This window comes from Physella acuta, unplaced genomic scaffold (assembly GCF_028476545.2).
Source record: "Physella acuta isolate Inbredline_101_S28 unplaced genomic scaffold, ASM2847654v3 ptg000900l, whole genome shotgun sequence".
NCBI classification, from domain to species: domain Eukaryota; kingdom Metazoa; phylum Mollusca; class Gastropoda; family Physidae; genus Physella; species Physella acuta.
The window spans coordinates 226,081-251,212 of NW_026732417.1; the positions used below are offsets into that span (position 1 = coordinate 226,081).

Genomic DNA, 25,132 nt, shown 5'->3' on the forward strand with positions numbered 1-25,132 from the left:
TGACAACTTAATTTAAAAACACAAATGAAAAAGGATTTTCTTTAAAAATATTTAATAGCATATATTAATACAAAAAGTGGAAACTCAAAAAACAAAATAGGACAGCAAAAGCAAATCCCTAGTGTTACAAGTTTTTGATAAAAATGTATCAGAAACTAAAAATGGAATTATGCACACTTAATGAACACCATGTTAAAAAAATTACAATGGATGCATTAACATTGGAATATGTATGTTAGTTGCAGTCACTAAAAGCCTTACAAAAGTAACAAATACACATAAAATACCAGTACTAAAATGTATCACATCTTTTAGACATAAAAGTATGTGATCAACATCACATATTGTAATACTTCTGCCAAATTTCCAGTTCAAATGAAGATCTGTTAATATCCTAAGAAATACAAGCACAACATTTTTATCAAAATATAAAAAATGCAGCAAAGTTAAAATTAACTTTTTGTAGTGAATCAGCACATTGTCAAATTGTTTTTAAAAATACCATCAATAGATGGTTCATGACAAATTGGCAATTTTAAAATTACAAATCTGATTTTTGTTAAAAAAAATATCCACATTCTGCAACAAAAAACAATGCATTGCTACCTGCAAGACATGTAAACCTATTTTTTATTTATTTTTTTACAAAAAAAAAACTGATTTTGAAGTAGAATGTCACAAATTGTTTCAGTAGTTCACAACTACAGATACAAATGACATGGTAGAAAAAAAATACCACTTTTGTTTAATTAATTCATCTGTCCCTCTTCTTCCTCTCCCTCCTCAAATTCTCCCTCATCTTCAGCTGTTGCATCCTGGTACTGCTGATATTCAGAAACTAAATCATTCATATTGGATTCTGCTTCGGTGAATTCCATTTCATCCATACCTTCACCAGTATACCAATGAAGGAAAGCTTTACGCCGAAACATAGCTAACAAAGAAAAAGAAATATTGTAAGAAAAATTCAACAACATGCATATAAATCAACTGAAAAAGAATAGATAAGTATAAAGGCATGGCATAATTAGTGAACAGAAGTGGGTATTTATTGACCACATAAGCTATAATAATCTTAGACACACATAACTAGCTACATTGACTAAGACCTTACCAGTAAATTGTTCAGAAACACGCTTGAATAGCTCTTGAATGGCAGTACTATTACCAATAAAAGTGGCAGACATCTGAAAAGCAGTTCAAAAAGGAAGTTAAATTTAAAAGTTTGAAATTTGTAATGTTATATTCTATAATTATGTAAGAAACAATGAGAACTATAAAAATAATTTATGTCGATATATTCATGGACACTAAGAGTTATTGCTAAACTAGCATGGTTAAAATGTTACCTTCAAACCACGTGGTGGGATATCACAAACTGCAGTTTTAACATTATTGGGAATCCATTCCACAAAGTAAGAAGAGTTCTTGTTTTGGACATTCAACATTTGCTCATCGACCTCCTTCATGGACATACGACCACGGAACATAGCAGCCACTGTCAAGTAGCGTCCGTGTCGTGGGTCACAGGCAGCCATCATATTTTTCGCGTCAAACATCTGTTGGGTGAGCTCAGGCACAGTCAAAGCTCTGGAACCAGCAACAAAAATATTTTAAAATTTTAACCACATTTTGCAATATTATTTTTGTAATATACCTTTTGTAAAAATTGTACATGCATATTTTTGTGCAAGTTATATATAAAAAAAATATATATATTTAAAAAACTTTTTAGTACCCAATGTTTGAGAATAAATGAGTTGAATATAATCTTACCTGTACTGCTGGCTACCTCTAGAGGTGAGAGGGGCAAACCCAGGCATGAAGAAGTGAAGACGAGGGAAAGGAACCATATTGACTGCCAATTTTCTCAAATCAGCATTGAGTTGACCAGGGAATCTAAGGCATGTGGTAACACCTGACATAGTTGCACTGACTAAATGGTTAAGATCCCCATATGTTGGCGTTGTTAATTTTAGGGTTCTAAAGCAAATGTCATAGAGGGCTTCATTATCAATGCAGTAAGTTTCATCTGTATTTTCAACTAATTGGTGAACTGATAGGGTTGCATTGTAGGGCTCCACAACTGTATCTGAAACCTAGAAAAACAATATATATTCAAAACTCAACAGTAAAAAAAAAATGTTTAAATACTCAGCAACTGTATGTAGGCTTACACTATTTAAATAAGGGTCTTTATTTTTAAAACTGACCTTAGGAGAAGGAACAACTGAAAAAGTGTTCATTATTCTATCAGGATATTCCTCTCTAATCTTGCTTATAAGGAGAGTTCCCATTCCAGAACCAGTTCCTCCTCCAAGTGAGTGTGTCAACTGAAAACCTGATTTTAAGGAAGCACAATAAAAAAAGGCATTAACTTTTATAATGTTATCATATATAAATTCTACCAACACACAAAACATATTATAAACTAGGTAGTTCCCTAATTTTTTTTAAATTTAACTACTAAATTTTCACACATTAGGCATACAAATACAAGACATTCATTATTAAATTACCTTGTAAACAATCACATCCTTCTGCTTCTTTCCGAACCACATCAAGCACAGCATCTACCAACTCTGCTCCCTCTGTGTAATGACCTTTAGCCCAGTTGTTACCAGCTCCTGACTGACCAAAAACAAAGTTGTCTGGTCTAAAAATCTGCCCAAAAGGACCAGATCTAACACTGTCCATTGTACCTGGTTCAAGATCCACCAGAACAGCCCTGGGGACATACTTGCCACCTAGAGAGGAATGAATTTTCCAAATTAGTTTTAATTTCAAGTGGGTATTGAAAAAAAATGATACTAGATTCTAGATCTATTTGCTAGAATACTAACAGGAAAAAAAAACAACTAGATACAAGCCTGTGCCTACTAATTTACTACATTACTTAATCTGCTAATGATTAGGCCTATATTTTAATTTATTAATTATTATTATATCAGCTACAGAAGCTCTGGTTTAACTAGAATATATCAGATAGCCTATACATTTTAATCTAAATTTAAAATATCACCTGTGGCTTCATTGTAATAAACATTTATTCTCTCTAGTTGTAGATCACTATCTCCATGATATGTTCCAGTTGGATCAATTCCATGTTCATCAGATATTACTTCCCAAAACTGAAACAAAAAATTATAAAAATATAGACATCTAGAATCTAGAAATATTCTTAATACACCAAAATTTGAGCAGTTTTTCATTTAACACAGTACATGACGCAAATTTAAGTAAGAGGTCATCTTGTAATTCAATCATTCATAAGTTCATAGAGAATGCTAGCAACCAGAGTTTCTTCCAGGCATCTCTTCAGGGGGGGGGGGGGATCGAAATGGAATTTAGATCTAGAATCTATATACTTGAGATCTAGAAAATAAATAGATTAGATCTAGATCTATATACTTTTTTAAACATTAAACAGTGTCGTCGTCCCCCCCCCCCCCCTCTGGAAGAAACACTGCTGGCAACAAGGGAAGCAGAGAGGGTTAAGGCAGATTCTAGTTCTTTCAACTCAGGCATCAGGGACCACCCTAGACCAACGGGGAGGGGGTCGCATCTATAGAGTCCTTGCAAACACGTGACCTAAATCACGTGATACCTACGCCCGCCGCCACAGTGGTGTACATCAGACGTAAACACAATCAGCTGTTCGCCAGCGCTGGACGTGTTCACCAGCGCTGGACGTGTTCACCGCATGTAAAGAATCGCGACCGCGGAAAAGGAAAAATACGTTAAAAAACTTGAACTCTTAGGAATTGAAGATCCTTATACAGTTATTGACAGTTTCGTGGATAATATAAATATGTGGCCGAAATTTCTAAATAAAAATACTGTTAGTAATACCGTTTGCGTTTAGAGTTTAAGTAGACGAATCTGATCAAATGCAGTAATATATTAGAGGTTATCTACTGTAGCAAACGTGAGACCACTTAACTCCTACAAAACCCACACTACAACGGCTAATATAATCCATGGAATAACCAATCTGGGTAGCATGTTATACAATTTAAGACCTTATAATCCAGCAGGGAAGTGATCAGACACATTAATACTGACGTTCAACCCTCACGATGGCTGCCCCCACCTGTATCTAGCCCACAATAAAACCAAAGAGGAGTCTGCCCTGCCCTCCCCTGAAAATGTCTCACCTCCGTGATACCCAGCCCCACAGAGATAGTATTTCTTATATAATTTTGACCCTCAGGGCCCAGCAGGGAGAACAAAAGGGAAAGTCCCACTGCTCTCCCCTCAACGCTTCTCACCTCGGTGTCATGTTATGTCATTTATAGCACACACGGCTTATCAGGGGAAAGCATTAAGGCATTAAGAATCTTAACTCTGGACAGCTACACACTAGTATACTAGCTACACACTAGGTGCCAACTGTAAACTATTAGACTGTAGGCCCTATGTAGACCTGCAATTGTATCAATTGTAGACTGGGTCCATTGTTATTATTCTAAACCATCTCACTTATAATGTTTCTAGCTTGATTTGTTTCTTTTATAAACAGTGGATTTAAAAAAAAAATTAGCCTAATCATTAACCAAATAATAATAATGTGGTTATTTGTTGTTGGCTGGTATGATCTAGATTGTACTACTAGGCTACAAAAACTTAGTAGACCAATTACTAGATATGAATTTGAATTTAATTAAACTCAGTCCAGTATCAGATACATATTGCTGTAAAAAGACAACAAAGTAGTTAGGCCTTAGTAATTTATTAAAGCCTTCTACTACAATAATATCAACTACATGCTTGTATAAAGTTTTTACAATTTAATTTAAGTAGCAGATTCTAGATCTAAGTCTAGTCATAAAATCTATTTCAATTTCAGAAAATTTCGTTTGCTAAAAAAATGATTAGATAATACTAATAGAGCGAGATTTTAGATATTAGAGACAATTAAATGCTTTATTAGGCCTATTATGACTACTTTTGATTTATTATGGGTGTATTTTGAATCGAATGTAGATCTAAAGTAATTAAATTTAAGTAAAGAAGTAGATTCTAGATTCTATGTCTACCCAGCGGAGCCAGGTATTAGGCCTACTATTAGATCTTATTATTCTTATTAGCCTATTACTTTTGACTTTGTCTTTTACTACATATTAGTATTTGTGAAGGTCGAGCATATTTGTTTTATTAATTATTAATAGTTATCTTTTATAATTAAAATGAAGTTTATTATTTTACTGTCCTTACCTGAAACAAAGTATCGAGAACTGCATTTGATCAGATTCGGCTACTTTAACTCTAAACGCAAACAGTATTACTAACAGTATTTTTATTTAGAAATTTTGTCCACATATTTATTTATACGAAACTGTCAATAACAGTATAAGGATCTTCAATTCCTAAGAGTTCAAGTTTTTTAACGTATTTTTCCTTTTCCGCGGGTGCGGTTCTTTACATACAGTGAACATGTCCAGCGCTGGCGAACAGCTGATTGTGTTTACGTCTGATGTACACCACTGTGGCGGCGGGCGTAGGTATCACGAACGGACGTGACGTCATGTGAAAGGACTCTATAGAATAGATCTAATCTATAGAATAGATCTAGACTAAGATGTAGATCGATCAAGATCTAGACTCTAGATCTAGATAAGACAAGATATATTTAAGTTATTGGTAGATCAGCTGTCGATATCTAGATCTACCTAGACTGTCCTAGACCTAGATCTAGATCTAAATCTAGATTCTAGATCTAGAATCAATCTAGATCTAGATCTAGATAGATCTTGTCTAGAGATCGATTATGTAAATTTTGGATGTTATTAATTAATGGGCCGTCATTACCTTTGCTCCGATCTGATTTCCACACTGTCCTGCTTGAAGATGAACAATTTCACGCATTTTGAAATAGTGTTTACTTGCAACAGCAGCCAAAAAGCTCCACAAGTAGACAAGGCCTAGAACTAGCTGGGTATTTAAATAATGGCTAAGCGCGTCAATCTAGCTACGTCACCGCGCGCGAGAAAGCGTTGCAAGCAGTTCATGAACGATGCAAAGGCGTTGAGAGAGATGGAAGAGGGTAGGCTCTCTGCAGCAAAGACGGATTTGTTCCTAAAAATAAACAGTTTAGCCGCAGAACCTTGGCATAATTAGATTTAGATCTACACAATATTATTTTTTAAGGATAGTCTATTCAGAAAGAAAAATAATTGAATATATTTATATTCTCTAGGCCTATATTTAATAAGCCTTAACACTGTTAAATGGAGGCGAGCGAGTTGACGAGATTCCTTCCATAATGTTGTTGTCATGGAATAAAAACGTGCTTTTTAGATTTAGACCGTAAAAAAAAATAAAAAATAAAAACTTAAGCCTAAAATTAATTTAGAAATTTTATATTCTTAGAATAAATGCTATAAAAGTTGCAAATCCAGAGAACTTGAAAATAATTTGTTGAGTTTAAGGCTACATTTCTATTTATTTTCATCAAGCCTAAGTTATAACCGGATGTTTCACTTTCGTAAGACAAATATTGATTGGCTGTACAGTAACTTAGTAATCGATAACTATTTGTTTACAAAACTTTGCAGATCAAGTTTTTAAATTACAATGCAAATTTAAAACCCCATGACCTAGTTTTCTATTTTTAGCTTACAATGTGTACAATAAAATCTATGGCAGCCTATCCAATAGCAGGATGCCATGTTTATGTCGCCATTACACGTGAAAACCAAATTGTTTTTGCTTTTTTTTTAATTTTTATTTAGTTACCGAGAATATTATAAACATCAAATACATCCAATCTTTAGTAAAGTCCGAAAAAAACCAGACAGGCAGGATTTTATAACCATATTAATTGTAAATACGCTGTGCATGATTTTTTAATGAATTTATACACCTCTCAAATACCTTTGAGACTTTTCTCGCTGGTGTCCATTAAATCAGTTGCACATCGACCAAACCATCAATGGTTATTTCTTTTTAAATACTTTGGCAAGTAAGACAAACTTTCTTTCGGTATCGCTGTGAGAATCAGGATTATAATTGGGTTGTCAGGGCTAGGCCTAGATCAGCTCAGGGCTAGAAATTCAAATTCTGGTCAAGTGACACTAAGAGGGTATGGGTGGTTTATCATATATAGCCTAGACCTACTGTATTTTAAGGGGTGGTGTTGGTAATGGTATGCTATAGGAATAATCCGAATAGGACAATGTTACACAACACTGCCTTCAATTTTTATTAGGCATATTCTTATTTTCGCGATTTTTTCTTCTTTATTTAGAATTAAGTTTATCGCTGAATTGTGAGGTTCGGGGATGGGGGTAAGAAAATGTGACGTAGAATTAACTCTGTTTTTCAATTGATAAAATGTTGAAAGCCTAAGTCTAAAATATGTTGTGCAAATAGAAAACCGCCCAATTGGGACCTGATGTCAAAATATGGCAGATGAACAAAAGTCCACCTGATTTAATTATATTAAATCAGCTTATATTATAATATATTCATCACGCACAAGTCTAGCCACTCAGACTTAGAATCTATATTTAATTATATGACTGTTAAAAAAATTGACATTGTTAGACTGCATCAAAAATTAAATTACTTTAACTCCTTCATATGCCAAAGACCACAATCAACCCCCGGTAGACATAGATCTGTAGTTCTATTTTTTTTTCCAGATGATAAAAAAATGAAAGGATCTTCTATAGACCTATTACTGGGCTATATAGTACATCTCAGTGTTTCTTTCAGGTATCTCTTCGGAGGGGGGGGGTCGTGGCTCAGGTCTACCAGTACCACCCCCTCCCCTGTCCGAATTATAAATTAATATAGGAAATATTTATACTTTTTTATACGTGTCCACCCCCTACTCAAAAGTTTCAAGGGCATCCCCCCCCCCGGAGAAAAAAGTCTGAAAGAAACACTGGTATATTTGAACCCCAATAAAACCACAGTGTCGCAAGAATTAATTACTAGATCTATTCACGGAGAAATTTTAAGTAAATTGAAAAATCATACAAAGTTAATTTTGCACTGAGGCATTACGATTTTAAAAAATTAATTGTAAATATTATTAGGAAAAAGACCATAAGCTTTCATTTATATAGACCTACAATTATGAACAAATATGGTTGTTGTGCCTATGCTAATAAACTATTTTGTATCTTGTCAAAGTTACTAACGTTTAAGAGAGAGTTAAATTAGTCGTAGACCTAGATTATATTTCATACATAGATCTAATTTAGTTCTTAAAATATTGACCAAGTATGCCGACACTGTGCTTAATAATATATTACTATTTTAAAAAATCGATAAATTGTCTCCGCCTCTGCATCCATTGTTGCTGAAAAGAACGTTTTTTATTGGTTCTTAGGTTGTCGTTATATTTCCCGCGGCACGATTGAACCGCGCGTCTTTGGGGCCTTTTAAATTTTAATAGGCTTTTAGATCTAGGTCTCATACTGGCATTTAAAAGGAGCGCCTTTTTAGATAACTACGCAATATAGGCCTAGTATAGGCGGAGAAGGTTTACACTTCTCTCGGCATTTAAAATATAGGCATATAGGGGCCTAGAATCGTGCGCTTTAAAGATAAATAAAAGAGATGCAGGCCTACAAACTAATTGTAATAAACATGCGAATATATCAGATTACTATAGAGGTTATAATGATTGTTTATTTTTAGTATTTGTAGTAAGAATTAAATCACAAATCTGTCCTTGAGAAATGTATAAATTTAAGCCTGTTACTATAAAAATGAAATCGGTGAAGCGAAATCTTACTGATTGTTTTAAAAAGTTCAAACTGCTAGAAGCCTACATACAAATGTACAATGTATATTAGCCAGACCGACATAATATTTAGGTAGCCTACCTATTGTCCACATGCAAATGACTCGATAAGGAAATGTATTTCGCGGGGGTGAATTACGGCTATTCGATGTTGCGGATAGCCTACAGCTAATACTATAGACAAGAGCTAAAAGTCATTTGTTTTCTGTTTCAGTGTTATGTAAATGTTTAAGTGGTGTTCGATAAATGACGTCACACGTCGCCCCTATATCGCCATAGGTCGTCACAAAAAGACCCCCCCCCTCTCGATAATAAGGTCAAAAAGTTCTCCTTCACCACCCCCACCCCCGTCTACACATTCTAAAGAAAAGTAACACGTTTGTATAATTTATGTCCTTACTACAATCAAAATAATTGCTACGTAAAACTTTCTAAACTATCAAGGGCGCGTAATGCAGTTAAGACTTCTATGAGCTTCATTATAGTAGTTATCCGCCTTGTGTATTAGTGTAACTCTCCTTGGCCACAACTACTATGCAGTAAACGAACGTCACAATGATAGGGGAGGGGGTGACACTCTAGAGTTGATTCGACCATTGTTACCCAACCTCAAGACGCAACTGCTACCATGAGGGGGGGGGGGGGGGTCGTCCATAAATGACGTCACAATCCTAGGAGGAGTGGGTGTGTTCAGATTATGTGAAGTCACATTTTTTTTCATTTAAAAAAATAATAATGTAAGAAACTGAAATGTTAGCCGCTATTTCGCGTTTTAGAAAGATGTCATTTAAACGTGAAAAGAAATTCATACATTTTATATTCTACGTTGACTGAGCTCCCTATCGTTGAATGCCAACGTCATTTAAACAGATCTTTTGAATGTCAATGTCATCTAAATAGATAAACTCTACTTCATCTGCCCCATGCATCTTGGGCAAGAAAAAGGAAAAGGTGATGAATTAGATGTATAGTGAAATGGTGTTGAATTATCAAACACTGCTTGGAGTGTTTATTCTGTTCTACACTGAACATGCTCAGGGATTATCCATAAATGACGTCACGCTTTTTTGGGGCGATTTTTTTTTTACCTCCCCTCTCCACCATCACTCATTGTCACAAAAAAGCCAAAACGACTTTACCCTAAAAAGACGTCAGGCATCAACCAACAAACCAGGGCATCCCTTCACAAAATGACTGGTGTAAAATTAGTAAAAGTGCTGAAGTGTATTGAGCTCAGTGGCGTAGCAAGGTCGGGTGTCACCCGGTGCGGCACTTAATGGTGTCACCCCCCAGAGGCGTAGCGACCCTTTCTGGGGACAAACTTTCAAATTTTCGATTTGCATCCCCCCCCCCCTCAAATTTTCGATTTGCACACCCCCCCCCTCAAACTTTCGATTAGCACACCCCCCTCGAACTTTCGATTTGCACCCCTCCCCCCTCAAGTTTTTCTCTATATATTTTACTATTTTTTGCCTTGGTGTCACCCCCCCCCCCTAAATGGTGTCACCCGGTGCGGTCCGCACCCCCCGCCCCCTTCGCTACGCCTCTGATTGAGCTTACACCAAACAAAGAGGCAACCAAAAATGTATTTAATAAAACCAATGTAATGTTTTTTTTAAATGACTTGGTGTTAGGGAGGAGGACGGTAATATTTTTTATGTGTTTGGGGTGGGAGGGGGGGGGGTACCATGGGGGAAAGTAGTTTTCACAGGCCTAACATGGGGATAAACTTTTCTGTTTCCATGGGAAGTAACATTTTTCTGGTACCATGGGACAAAAGGGGTTAACATTTTCAGGTAACACAGGACTAAAACTAAAGGGGTTAACATTTTCAGGTAACATGGGACTAAAGGGGTTAACATTTTCTGGTACCATTGGACTAAAATTGAAGGGGTCAACATTTTCTGGTAACATGGGACAAAAGGGGTTAATATTGGTACCATGGGACATAATTGGTCAACATTTTCAGGTAACAAGTACAAGAAAGCTTAACGTTGCCTTTTACCATTGCACTTTTCTTGTTCAAACTATACTCCATGTGTCGTAAATAACCGTCAGCTGATTTTGTTGCTAGTGATACATATTAAAAGAATGTATACGTAACGCACACTAGAGTAAAAAACATGTTGCCGTTATTAGCTATTTTTAAAAAAAATCATTATATAGATTTGTGGAGGCATGTCACTGAACTATATTGCTTGTTCTTGAAACAGGACTGTCAAAAGTACATTACAAAAATTTACATGGTTTAGTATAGGACTATAGTAAACGAGAGTTACCGCTCCTGTATTTAAATATAGCTAGTACAGCAGAACTGGGTTGTCCTTTAATAAGGCCCCGCCCGCGTCCTCGTCTACTCCATCCTTGCTCACTACATTTCCTAAAGATGTGAAGAAATCCACCTATGAAATAGTCATTTCTTGTATCTTAAGTAAGAAATCATGTTTATTTTTATATCTCATCACCTGTTGTTTTTTTTTTTTTTTCAGTTGATCTTCATGCCTGCCTTAAAGTGCTTCTTCTCTTAGCTTGGACTGGGCATGTTGTTGTCGTTATGAGTGTGAGAGGAGGCTGATGTTATCCTCAAAATCTATGTCCTCCATCTGTTTAGTGAGGGTCCACTAAATGCCATCTTTTTGGCCTGAGTTGTCTACGCCACTTTAAGTTTGGTTCACCAACAATTTTTATCTACAAAATCTATTTAGTAAATATTTGTCTTTTTTTTTTTAAATTTTATCGACCCGGATTACCTACATGCACTCGCGTGATATTATCGACGGGAAGAGGTGTACTAAATCTAGTTTGGAAGCAAAGGCGTGTCCACTTGGTAGGTAAGTTTGTTTCTTCCTTTCACTTGTAAGCAAGCTTGCTTCTTCCTTGTAAGGAAGTTTGTGTTTTCTGGCTTCCGTATGTAAAACTTGGACGTAAAGGTGTGTCTTCCTCGTGTAGAGGCAGATGTGTGTCTTTCATGTAACGAAGTTTTTGTTTTCTTTGCGTCTTGCGTGTGGGGATGCGTAACATTTATTTGCGAGTGCGTTAATGGGTGAATATAGCGCATATATATATATATATATATATATATATATATATATATATATATATATATATATATATATATATGGGTGTATGTATGTATGTATGTATGTATGTATGTATGTATGTATGTATGTATGTATGTATGTATGTATGTATGTATGTATGTATGTATGTGTGCGCACGGGAAATGATGTATGTATGTATGTGTGTGTGCATGTGTTTGCAGGCCACTTTAATTGACTTTAATTGACTTACTATAAATTCGACCATGAGACGTAGCGGGATGGGCAACCTTGTCGTGGAACTGGAAGATAAGACCTAAAACAATGACCTCAGCATGACTAGACAGTAAGTAAAGCGTTACACATCTTATCAGCCTGTGGTTTAATTTGATTAATCGTTGGCTTGATGTATAAGGTTGTTAGGTTCAATCTTAGGAATTAGGTTAGTGTTACTTAATTCTGGTGCAACGCATATATCTTTCACCAATCTTGACATATGGTCACACAAAAATTACCAATGCTGAACTGTGGAGGAAAAACTATTGGCAAAGAAATACAAAGGCGCAAATGGGGATGGATTGGATACACCTTGCGTAAATCAACTTGCAACATCACCAGACAGGCACTAGATTGGAATCCCCAAGGAAAGAAGAAAGTAGATAGACCAGGACAAACAAGGAAAAGGCCAGCTGTCAGTGAAGCAGAAGAAGCCGGAATGACGTGGGTCTAAATTGGAGGAACAGCCCAGAGCCGAGTACAATGGACAGATGTGGTTGTGTCCCTATGCTGCACAAGGGGTACAATGGAATGATCAAGATGATGACGAGAGATGATGGAGGGAGGGGTTATAAGATTTAGTAACTTAGCACAGTTATCCAGAAAAAGCAGGTATTGGGGGGGGGGGGGAAGCTTACAATCATCAAGAGCAGTGACACCAATAAATAGGCTACATTTGTGCTTACAAAAAGGTCGATACAGCGAAATGCTCAGATCATGAGTATTCATGAAGGCCCTCATTTCTACATCCCTCCCCACAAACACAAAAAAAAAGCTAAAATAATATGTGAATATGTTAATGGTGTGTTTATAATTTAAAGTTGTTAAAATTCACATCAAGACAAGCAGTATACTTGAGTAGGCCTATAAGATTACATAAATCTGTAGGCCAACACACATCTCTCTCCCCATTTCCTTTGCATTTAAATCATAAATATTATAACCACAACACCAATTCCATTAAAGACTCATAAAAGATCTGTAAAAAATGAACCTGACGATTTTCTCAGATACGCCTATGATAAACTGATCTGCATCTGTTGACCGTCGCGCGCGACGATGCAGTTGGCTGGCGGTTCGGCCCTCAAGACAAAAACTAACTTCACTTAAAAACTTTGACCCAGTTTGTATTGCTTCAAACTCGCAACACTGCTATTTACACACCAAGAATGGATGCATGTATGTAGTCTAGACGCCGGATTAATTGAGAGTTGGGAGCTATTTAAATATTAGTTGGTTTATTTTATTTTCCTCCCTAATTAGGAGTTCAGTGCTGTGTTCGATTTATTTTTTCCCAATTCATTAATTTGTTGCGGTGTATTGTAATAATCTTATATAAACTTGCAGACGTTATTTATTAATTCTAATTTTTAAGATCCAGGCAACCAACCATCGGAACGGACGCTCGACACGACTGGATTAGCAGACGTCAAATTCGGGAGAGAGATTCGCGAGAAGGAATTTTTATTGGATCCGAAAGTATCCTTCCTAAATCACGGGAGTTACGGGACGGTACCTCGCCGTGTGTTAGACTTACAAACACAGTGAGTAGGCCTATAGTATACCCATAGTGTGCTGTTGTGTAGGTTAAATGTGTTCGTTCATTTGTTGCTACCCGGCTTTTGTTGTGGTGTTGGAGTAGCACCGTATTCTCTCTGACTATAGAAATTAAAGGCTGTAGTGGAGTCACTGATCCCTTCGGCGTCCGTGGTTTAGCACCATATATATATATAATATATATATATATATATATATATATATATATATATATATATATATATATACATATATATATATATGGTTCCATGACAAATGATCTCAGGACAAATGATCTCAGACAAAATATCTCAGACAAAATATCTCACGGACAAATGATCTCAAGACAAATGATCTCAGGACAAATGATCTCAAGGACAAATGATCTCACGGACAAAAGATACCAGGACAAAATATATCAGGACAAATGATATCATGGACAAATGATCTCAGACAAAATATCTCACAGCAAAATTTTATTAGTATGTACGATCAGGGGCGTAGCGAGGGGGGGGGGGGGGGGGGCGGGGGGTGCGGACCGCACCGGGTGACACCATTTAGGGGGTGACACCAAGGCAAAAAATAGCAAAATATATAGAGAAAAACTCGAGGGGGGGTGCAAATCGAAAGTTTGGGGGGGGGGGGTGCAAATCGAAAACTTGAGGGGGGGGGGGTGCAAATCGAAAGTTTGAGGGGGGGTGCAAATCGAAAGTTTGAGGGGGGGGTGCAAATCGAAAACTTGAAAGTTTGTCCCTGGGAAGGGTCTCTATGCCTCTGGGGGGGTGACACCATTAAGTGCCGCACCGGGTGACACCCGACCTCGCTACGCCACTGTGTACGATGATTTTAGTTGATTTGAACTTTTTTAAAATTTACTGTCAATATGGTTTTGTTTACTCTTTTTACGCAAAATGATTGTTATAAAATGAATTTGTTAAACTTAACAAACAAATGTGAATGGGTCTTCAGGTTGGTAACTTAAAACTGTTGTTTTTACTGCATCATCAACACAAAAATAAAGTGTACGTTTCATTGCTATCAGGTACATCGTTATGGTCACACATTTCCAATACTATGTGAACGTGTATTGTGTGAGCTTCCGCTGTAGTCTACATGTTCTTACTTGACATTTCCTAATCTCTTTGCCTGCTGCTCTACTTATGGCTTTTATAAACAGAAATTCATTAGAAACTAATGCCCTATACCCTATCTGCGAGGTAACGAAAGAGGGCTTAGCTGAGTAATCACATCTAATACTGCTTTGTTTGCATGTACGCTACGACAAACTTCGCTTCGCGATGACCGCTGTCGTTTAAATAAGCATTTGTCACCTGATCACTAAGGTGTGACCGACGCATAACAATTGACTTTAGATGCTAGATGTATTGTCCATGGAGGGCGGATATCTTTCCAATAAGGCATGTCTCTGCCATCAAAGCGGGCGGCTACCTTGATTCGAAGGTGTGTCTTTATTGTTATTTCATTCCCTTTTATCTAGTTTCGTCCACCTGACGTGGTAGGATTGTTTCATTTTTGTCACGCACACCTACGCTGTCTATCTAAACAAATTCTTTAATCTTCGCATACTATATTAGTAAGCTTAATTTTAAAATGCTTAGTACAATATGGCAAATTTATACGGCAAACATTTCTTACAATTATTATATAGACCTATAAACAATATTAAACATAGTAAACAAAACCATATGACAATCAATAAAAAAAATGTCCAGATCAACTAAAATTATCCAATACACTTTTAAAATTTTGCTGTGAGATATTTTGTCTGAGATCATTTGTCTGAGATCATTTGTCCATGGTATCATTTGTCTTGATATATTTTGTCCTGGTATCTTTTGTCCGTGAGATCATTTGTCCTTGAGATCATTTGTCCTGAGATCATTTGTCCGTGAGATATTTTGTCTGAGATATTTTGTCTGAGATCATTTGTCCTGTCACCATATATATATATATATATATATATATATATATATATATATATATATATATATATATATATGCATGCCGGGCGACCTACATAGGAGGGTCAGGGGGGTACTACTTGAATCAGCTGACAAACTGTACCAGGGACACCCGCGGTCGTGTGATCCGAGGCCCCGGGCTACCCGCGAACACTATATGGGATCTTTATTCGTTCTAAAGAGCGCCCTACATGTATCTTCGGGGGAGATTTTTTTGTAAAATTAGGAGTGTTCTTTAGTTTTGTATATATATATAGGCCTATAGGCCTATATATATATATATAAATAAATAAATATATATATATATATATATATATATAATATATATATATATATATATATATATATATATATATATATATATATATATATATATATATATATATGCTATAATGTATATTTATGTTTGGTAAAATTGATATGTGAATTGTCAGTATCTAGTTGCATCCTCTTAAGTCTTCAATATAATAAGTTGAGACTTTGAGACATCAACTTTTATTTCGTAAACCCATAATTGTTCAAGCTCTCACCCCCCCCCCCCTATAAACGAGTTAGTATACTGCCGGCGTAAGTTCCGATATTTGGATAGAGTAAGTGAAACATTATTTTTTTTTACAATAAAATAGGAAATTCATGCCCTACATTGGGAACGTTCTACTAACCTGCGTACTGTATAAATCTAGTAGGCTACTTGATAAGCTTTACTGTATCTGGTTCTCCTTATTAGCCTTTACCGTACACAAAGGTGAAAAAAGATAAGACTTAAGTCTACTTTTCGAATTGTAATTGTGGCATGATATTTAGACCTTGGCCTACTTGTTGAAGAAAATGGCTTGCCACATCTTGATTTAAAAGATTTTTATTGTTGAAAAATAAAATGTTTTAATAGGTTGTGTCAGCTTATTTATTCAACCACTCTATACCAAAATTTTCCGAAAAAACAAACAAACAACCCACCAAGAATATAGAAAATAAAAAACCGCGTTAGGTTTATATTACATTGCTTATAACGACCCATACACCATTTAACACGATATGACTAAATGAACGTTCACTTGTTAAAATATGTGCAGTATCGCCTAACATTGAACTAGCTGTTAATGACACTTCATTTATCTCGACAACTTCTCGATTAATTATTTGAGGCCCATGAGGAGCTAAGGGCTGCAGCTACACATCTCCACCGGATTCTCTTTAGTTGAGCCCATGTAAATCCCGCATCCCTTGCTTCTCCTTCCACTGTCCTTCTCCAGGATTGCTTAGGCCGGCCTACTTTTCTTTCAGTGGGGGTTCCAGTCCAGTTATTGTTCAGCGATGTTGACCTCTTCGGTCCCTTCTCAAAGTGTGCCCCATACATCCCTATTTTGTTAACTTTAATATCCATGTCTATTGGCTATTGTTTAGTGTGTTGCCACATGTCTTTATTTGATATTTTGTTAGGCCATCTTATTTTGAGGATCTATCGTAAACATATATTTGTGAGCACTGTAGCCTGTCTGTATTGCCTTGGTAAACCTCGAGGTCTCCGAGACATAAAGCAATACTATCTTAACTTATTCTTAAGATACCCGATGAAGCAAAAGAAATGTGGAAATTAATTTTGCGGAAATTCTGAAACGTGTTAGTTTACTAAACTCGTTTCAGAAACACCCAAGCTTTTATTTAGTAATATAGGCCTAGTTATGTTTGTAGTTGGTCTACAGCGCATTTGATTTTCTTCACGGACGCAAGAAATTCCATGTTTTTTTTTTCTGGGTTATTTGCAAAGTTTAAAGTTACAAGCTACTAGATCTATATATGATTACTATGAGCGCGAGATAGATAGTAAACTAGACTGTGCTCACGCACTATCCAAGTGTTATTTGATTTTCTTCATTTAGATCTACACGTTACAAAGCGAGGTCACTGTGTGTTACTGTTAGTTCAAATAGTTCAAAAAATCACAGGTCGCAGTGACCCAGTCATCCAGGTGTCCACGTTACGTTGCATAGACAAGGCATGTCGTGGTCAGAGGCGTTTTTATAAAAAAAACTACCACAAAACGGTAGTCTGATAAAAATTACTGTCTATTGGATAGAGAATACTGCATTCGAACTTTAAATTGTATATCCATCTGATTCTTTTTTCTAGTATCGATGTTACTGTTAGCTAAGAAAACAAAAGTGAAAGTGAAAAAATATATAGATAGGTTTGCACATCAGCACCATCTACGCATACGCGGAAAGGGCGGTAAGCGGTAAAAGTAAAATCTCTCTGGAGTCTTGATTTTTCAAACGCCTAAAGTTTAAACGGTCTTGATTTTTTAAAACTGCAAACCCTGAAATTTCAAAAATCATATTTAGCGAATCCGGAAAGTGGAAAAAAGTAGAACTATTAGAATCCGGAATTCCGGGATATCCCGGAAAAGCAACACTCCTGGAAAATATGTATTTTAACTTAAACCAGTGTCCGCACACTCTCCCCTCCGGAAATTTAAGTGCGTCTCCCCCGTCGAAAAGTTTTAGTGCCCCCCCCTCCCGGGAGAAATCTGTCTGATAAAAACACTCAGAGGCGTAGCGAGGCAGGGGGCGGGGGTGCGGACCGCACCGGGTGACACCATTTAGGGGGGGGGGGTGACACCAAGGCAAAAAATAGCAAAATATATAAAGAAAAACTTGAGGGGGGGGGGGTGCAAATCAAAAGTTTAGGGGGGGGGTGTGCCAATCGAAAATTTGAAAGTTTGTCCCCGGGAAGGGTTGCTACGCCTCTGGGGGTGACACCATTAAGTGCCGCACCGGGTGACACCCGACCTCGCTACGCCACTGGAAACACTGCTTGTCACGCATCTGTTTATCACCTTTATGCTTCTCTTACTATCGGACCTAACCTACTACTTCACTATATATTACACTCACAGGTATAACCTTGAAAGAGAGAGACATCCGGATTTCTGGTTTCGTCTGAACTGCAAAAATTATGTTGATAGAACAAGACAAGCGGTGGCCGATTTTATTGGGGCAGAGCTGGACAATATCGTCATCGTGGACAATGCAACCACTGGTAAGCCAAACTCTAACTAGTAAGATATTAAAGTAAACTAGCTATTTAACCAAATGATACTAGTTCATCATTGCCTAAGCACTCTCGGTTTTCCTCCAGAGTGGATAGGCAGAATATAGGGGCAGTAAGGGGGTCATCCATAAATGACGTCACGCTTTTTTTTTTGACGATTTTTACCTCCCCCCTCCCCTCCATCACACGTCGTCACAAAAAGCCAGACCCCCTAAAATGACGTCACACCTCAACCTACAACTCCCCTCAAAATTGCAGTTGATTTTTTTTTAAAACATCGATATTTTTCCAAAATCTTGTCTAAACTATTACAATTTTGTAACAGTTATCTAAAACGCGAAATAACGTATAAAATTCGTTTTCTAACCTTGCTTTTTTATAATGCAAAAATGTGACGGAGTAACATCTGAACCCCCCCCCCCCTCCCCCTCATCACACATCGTCACAAAATTACGGACCCCCCCCCCTCCCCCCTACGAGTGTCTGAAAAGAGTGCACAGTGCAATAAATACAAACTAAATACATCCCTAAGCCAGGGGCGGAACTACAGTGCCGCCAGACCCCGCAATGCGGGGGGGGGCCCACGCCATTTAGGGGCCCAGAGCCGACCATAATAATTTTTTTTATAGTTAAAAAAAAAGTAAATTTTCTTTCATTTTTGACTTGATGGTTGTTTTGTAAAAAATTACCGTAGCTGCGGTTGGATTATCTTTATTCTATAGACACCACCCCACGCTCTTGTTTCATCTTTTTCCCTTTGTTTTTAAACAACTTTGAAAGCCGAGTATTTCTCCTACAATTAAACTTATCAAAGATAAGCAAATGTTCAAACCACTTCCATGACTTATTTCCCTTTTTTAAAAAATAGTCAAATAGGGGTAATCATAAGCTCCTTTTAATAGATTTGTACTAAACAAATTAAAAAGCAATTACTTCTCTTAATTATTATTGTTTTATAAGTAATTACTAAAGAATGATATTGTATAAAAGGGAAATGTATTGAAATGTATTAAATCAATAATATTTTAAACATTAAAAATATAATTACGAGAAAAAACATAAAAATAAACATAACACGAGACACCATTACTTATACAAAGCTTTCATATTTTATATTATTTTGACCGACAGGATGATAAAAGGGCCTCTATCAAAAATTAATTAAAACTGATTTTCACAAAACACGCTAATGCACTTACACACATGACATGATGTTGAAATTTTTTTTTAATGATGCTTTTCAAATCCCGAACAGGACAGCAATGAGTATCCTATGTTCGTATTATGTGAATGCACATATATATATATATATATATATATATATATATATATATATATATATATATATATATATATATATATATATATATATATATATACAGGGGCGTAGCGAGGGGGGGGGCGGGGGGTGCGGACCGCACCGGGTGACACCATTTAGGGGGGTGACACCAAGGCAAAAAATAGCAAAATATATAGAGAAAAACTCGAGGGGGGGGGGGGTGCAAATCGAAAGTTTGAGGGGGGGGGGGGTGTGCAAATCGAAAACTTGAGGGGGGGGGGGGGTGCAAATCGAAAGTTTGAGGGGGGGGTGCAAGTCGAAAATTTGAAAGTTTGTCCCTGGGAAAAGTCTCTATGCCTATGGGGGGGGGTGACACCATTAAGTGCCGCACCGGGTGACACCCGACCTCGCTACGCCACTGTATATATATATATATATATATATATATGGGGGGCCTAATACATTTTTTTGCGGGGTGGCCCTTTTTTTCTAGTTCCGCCACTGCCCTAAGCTGTTTCACACCAGTGCTATAGAAAATAACAACACAACAGGTGTAAAATCGGGTGTTAGGTTGCAGTGGTAAACCATTTAGTATTCTTTTATTAATGTCAACACTGAACGTAACCTTAACCTTAGTAAGTTATAACACTTCAAAGTATTCAAATTGATAAATGAGATCTACCAAAATCTGAACATCCCTATTTTTTGGAAGAGTCTATTATTAGTGTTAGGCAGGAAGAGCCATCCAATTTTAAATGTTTTACAATCTTTTTGGTTGTCACTTAAAGACTGTTCTTCTTTTTCTCCAGCAATTAACGCAGTGATTAAATCATATCCCTTCAAGTCGGGTGATGCTATATTGGACACAACCTTGACCTATGGTTCAATACATAGGTTATGTGGGGATTTTACTTCCAGACTTCGATCAGGTTTAAAACATTTTAATTTTTTAATGAGATTATTGAGTTAGGGGTCGTCCATACATGACGTCACACTCGTAGTGGGAGGGGGGTCGGTAATTTTGTGACGATGTGTGATGAGGCGGGGGGGGGGGGGGAGTTCAGATGGTGCGACGTCACACTTTTGCTTTATAGAAAAGAAATGTTAGAAAACGAATTTTAGACGTTATTTTGCGTTTTAGAAAACAGTTTTAATAAATTGTTATAGGAATTGATTAAAATACTCTATTTTGACAGAGTTCAGACCAGATTTTGGAAAAATATCGATGTTTAAAAAAAAATTCGACTGCAATTTTGAGGGGGGGGGGGGTGTAGGCTGAGGTGTGACGTCATTTTAGGGGGGGGTCTGGCTTTTTGCGACGACGTGTGACGGAGGGGAGGGGGGGGGGAAGGTAAAAATCGTCCAAAAAAAGCGTGACGTCATTTATGGATGACCCCTTAATAATTTATTAGGCCATATCGTCACCTTCCAAGGGAAGTAATCAATGATGTAATACAAAAAAATAAACGGTTAAACATATCTGATAAAACCACTGATGTATAATTTAATTGAAATTTAGCTGTTTTTTTTTCACCTTAGTGCATGGCTATTTACATGGGCTACTAGACTTCTAGATATCTAGAAGTTTTTAATTTTACAATACATCAATTTGTAATAAACGACATTTAAGAGTACTGTCTAAGTTATTGAATATTTCAAATATTTGATGTATCAAATGCTACATACTAATAATAGATATACAATTATTAATCCAATAATTCTAACCAATGACAGATTTCCCTCAGTTACAAACCAAGATATTATGATAATACCAGCACTTATCTTACTTTCATTTTTTATATCTTTATACTAAATTGTACATTTACTTCATTACACAATTTGGCTACCTTTAATATTCTATTACTGAATTGTTAAAACATAAAAATGAATGACAAATTAATATATTTCTTACTGCTCCTTATGATTTTCTTAAAGATGTTGAGAGGGTAAAATTGGAACTATATTTTCCTCTTGATGAAGAAACTATAATAAAGAAATATGAAGAAGTTTTCCAGAAACATCCAAACATTAAAGTGGCAGTTATTGGTGAGATATTTCACAAGTCTACATCTTAACCCACTCACTTTCTTGTAGTCTTATATATATATATATATATATATATATATATATATATATATATATATATATATACATATATATATACATATATATACACACACACACACACACACACATATATATATATATATATATATATATATATATATATATATATATATATATATATATATATATATATATATATATATATATATATATATATATATATATATATATATATATATATATATATATATAAGGAAATTAATATGTTGCATAGTAACAAAAGTTAAAATTGAATTCATTTACTTTTATTTAAGTTTTTTAGAAAATATTTTTAAAAAACCCCACAGAAATGTATCAGTTGCCATATTAAAAAAAAGGTCTGAAATGGTGTCATCATTGATACTTATCAAGTAGTGTACCCTATAACACTATTAATAATATATGTCAATAAAAAGATAACCTATCACTATTTTGCCTATGTCCTTAGATCACATCACTAGTCCCAGTGCTATTCTAATGCCCATCAAAAGACTGACAGAGCTATGCCATAAAAATGGAGCCCTAGCCATCATAGATGGAGCTCATGCTATAGGGCAACTCCCACTAAACATGAAGGAGTTAAAAGCTGATATTTATACATGTATGTAATTTTAATGTATTTTTGTTTAATGTTATGTAATTGAATATTTACTTTTTTGTATAAAATAATTGTTAATAAATTAGGTATTTAAATTAAATTAGGATTTAAATGCAAATTATTTTGGTTGTAAGATTGGAATCAACCTTTTTCAGCAAATCTTCACAAATGGGCCTTTGCGCCTAGAGGAGCAGCTTTCTTGTGGTTTGGTAGTGACCATGCCGACTGGGTACGTCCACCAAACACTTCCTGGGAAATAGGAAAGTCCCTGGATCTTCAGTTCATTGACCAGGGAACTCGAGATCACGTACCAAGCATTGCGGCTCTACATGGGCTTGAGTTTATCAAAGCCATTGGTGGCATGGTATGTAAGCTTATGTTATTCACAGATGGCCATATGCCATTGTTAGATTTTGACATGTGGATGATCACTTACTGTTCCAAAGCCATATTGAAGCCATTTGGATAAATAACTGTGACTCTTTATATTCAATATATTGTGTTCAACTTTTTAATTTGGGAAGTGTACTGGAAAAATATACACCAATTATTTTCTGGATGATAGTTTATACAGTTTAAAGTATCAAAATTAGAATATTTCTTTTAGCATAGCTCCCAGTTTTTTGTTGTTGTAAAATTAACTATATTATTATAAAATGTCTCTGTACAAGTTTAATGACCCATGTTTTAGATAATATATTTACCAAATAGTTTAAGGTAAAAAAAAAATGATAAAATGTTAATATAAGAAACAAACACAACAAAGTTTAACTGTAGTTATTTCAGCAATGACAAAACAATTGCACATAAAACTGAGTTGTATTTTTATCTCTATGTTTGGTTTACATTTAGTACATCACAACTTACCTTTAAAATCAATACCTTCTTTTTTTAAATTAAAAAGCTTTTGTCTCCTACAGATATATGGTGTGTATAAAATTAATTTAATTTAATCATCATTCTAGTGAAAAGTTTGAATATTTTGTTTAAATATGAAAGCAAAAAATGTTTAACTTTTTAAAATTTGAACACCTTCCAGGAAAAAATAGTGAAATACACATCAGATCTGGCTGAACAAGCAAAAGAATATTTTATCAAAGAGCTTGACCTGAAACCTTTGGCAATCCCACCATCTCTTGAGTCACCAAATCTAAAACTTATAAAGTTGCCTAAATTTAAGAATTACCCATGCACTGAGGTAAGTGTTTCTCTACAACTATAGTGAATGATGTAGATATTGTAGTGAATTTGTTAGGAATGAGTTAATTGTGCTTAGTAGGGCAAGATGAAAAATTTGTATCTTATTAAAACTTTACAATATATTCAAAATATCTCGAAACCACAATAGTAAGTTATAACATTTTATTTTAGCTAATAATTTTTGTTGAAGTAACTAAAATATGTAAAAACCACAGTATTAATTTAAAATCTATGGAAGTTTTTTTCAAGTAATATTTTTCATACATGTTGATGGGTTTAGGACATGAGTAGGTGGACAAAAGCATTGTTTTAATTTGATCTAAGAAGTTCCTCACTTGATTTATAAGCAAATGTTAAGCTTCTTCCACCACAGCTTTTATCCCAATCCCACTTTTTAAGACAGCTGGTTAAACATTTTCAATTTTTATTTCCACACAGGAAGGCTTTACAGCTCTGATGAAAGCAATGTTTGCAGGGTCCAATGTGTTTGGGATCTTGGTGTTAATTGACGGGGACATCTACTTGCGTTATTCAATTCAAGTGTACAATGACTTTGATGATGTCAAGGCCATTGTTGAACTATTCAGAGAGTTTATACGAAACAATATTTAACTAAAACTTCTTATGATTTCTGTTCAGTATTAGCTGTGAATGATGATTAAAACAAATAAAATAAAAATGTGTTTTTATTGTTGTAAAAGTAATAAGATTGTCCTGTTTTCTCATTAGCAGAGTGATGCATTATATCAGAGGAAAAGAGATCCAGTTAGTATCACACCTGGCTAGAGTTAAGTCAGGAATGGAGCTCAGCAGCTAAAAATGTTTTCATTTCCATCAACTCCAGATGTTATCTTGACCCTGAGAGATAACACAACCAACGACCTTCTTGCTTTTGGATCCTTTTTTATTGCATACCATGTGTAATTTCAAATACTAAAACAACCAATGACGTCAAGTTCTATGACAAGTCCATAAAGCCCTTCATTAGGTCTATCTACAACCAAGTTAACCTATGCCCATGTCAGCAACTGAACTGTCCTGGTTATCCGCAGCCTGGGGCAACTAGGTCACATGACATGAGAAACATTGCTCACCTAAGAGCATAAAACATAAAGTTGCGTTCCCACAGGGGTCACAACCAAATAAAGTTTAAATTATTCCTCCCTTACTGGTAACCCATGGTATGTTACATACCTTTAGAAAAAAAAAGTGCTATTCAGCATAATATGGTAAAGGTACAAAAACTTTTTTCATAATGAGATTTTCAATCTTGTTAACTACAGTAGCCATATATCAGTAAGAAGGTTT

At 35.7% G+C, this 25,132-nt stretch overlaps 2 protein-coding genes across 2 annotated transcripts; one reads left to right on the top strand and one right to left on the bottom strand.

Moving 5' to 3' along the window:
* Positions 1 to 22: 22 nt before the first annotated feature.
* On the bottom strand, positions 23 to 5,989 carry LOC131953021 (tubulin beta-4 chain). Its single transcript, XM_059316003.1, has 8 exons — positions 5,812 to 5,989; positions 3,023 to 3,131; positions 2,520 to 2,747; positions 2,214 to 2,341; positions 1,777 to 2,099; positions 1,350 to 1,590; positions 1,115 to 1,187; positions 23 to 934 (listed from the first exon to the last, which is right to left on the bottom strand). Exons 1-8 carry the CDS (start codon positions 5,866 to 5,868, stop codon positions 750 to 752), a joined length of 1,344 nt encoding a protein of 447 aa, XP_059171986.1. The 5' UTR covers positions 5,869 to 5,989; the 3' UTR covers positions 23 to 749.
* A 12,441-nt stretch (positions 5,990 to 18,430) lies between these two features.
* LOC131953018 (uncharacterized) lies at positions 18,431 to 24,481 on the top strand. Its single transcript, XM_059315997.1, has 7 exons — positions 18,431 to 18,629; positions 20,730 to 20,849; positions 21,856 to 21,966; positions 22,475 to 22,627; positions 22,780 to 22,988; positions 23,664 to 23,822; positions 24,263 to 24,481. Exons 1-7 carry the CDS (start codon positions 18,431 to 18,433, stop codon positions 24,434 to 24,436), a joined length of 1,125 nt encoding a protein of 374 aa, XP_059171980.1. The 3' UTR covers positions 24,437 to 24,481.
* Positions 24,482 to 25,132: the final 651 nt, after the last annotated feature.

Bases quoted from the DNA above. Each gene is read 5' to 3' on its own strand.
- LOC131953018 (XM_059315997.1), top strand. From the start codon at position 18,431: ATGCTTCTCTTACTATCGGACCTAACCTACTACTTCACTATATATTAC. The intron at 22,989-23,663 runs GTATGTAAGCTT...AACACCTTCCAG, and splicing joins TCAAAGCCATTGGTGGCATG to GAAAAAATAGTGAAATACAC. The intron at 23,823-24,262 runs GTAAGTGTTTCT...ATTTCCACACAG, and splicing joins AGAATTACCCATGCACTGAG to GAAGGCTTTACAGCTCTGAT.
- LOC131953021 (XM_059316003.1), bottom strand. From the start codon at position 5,868: ATGCGTGAAATTGTTCATCTTCAAGCAGGACAGTGTGGAAATCAGATC. The intron at 2,100-2,213 runs GTCAGTTTTAAA...TTGTTTTTCTAG, and splicing joins CAGTTGTTCCTTCTCCTAAG to GTTTCAGATACAGTTGTGGA. The intron at 1,188-1,349 runs GTAACATTTTAA...ACTGCTTTTCAG, and splicing joins TCCCACCACGTGGTTTGAAG to ATGTCTGCCACTTTTATTGG.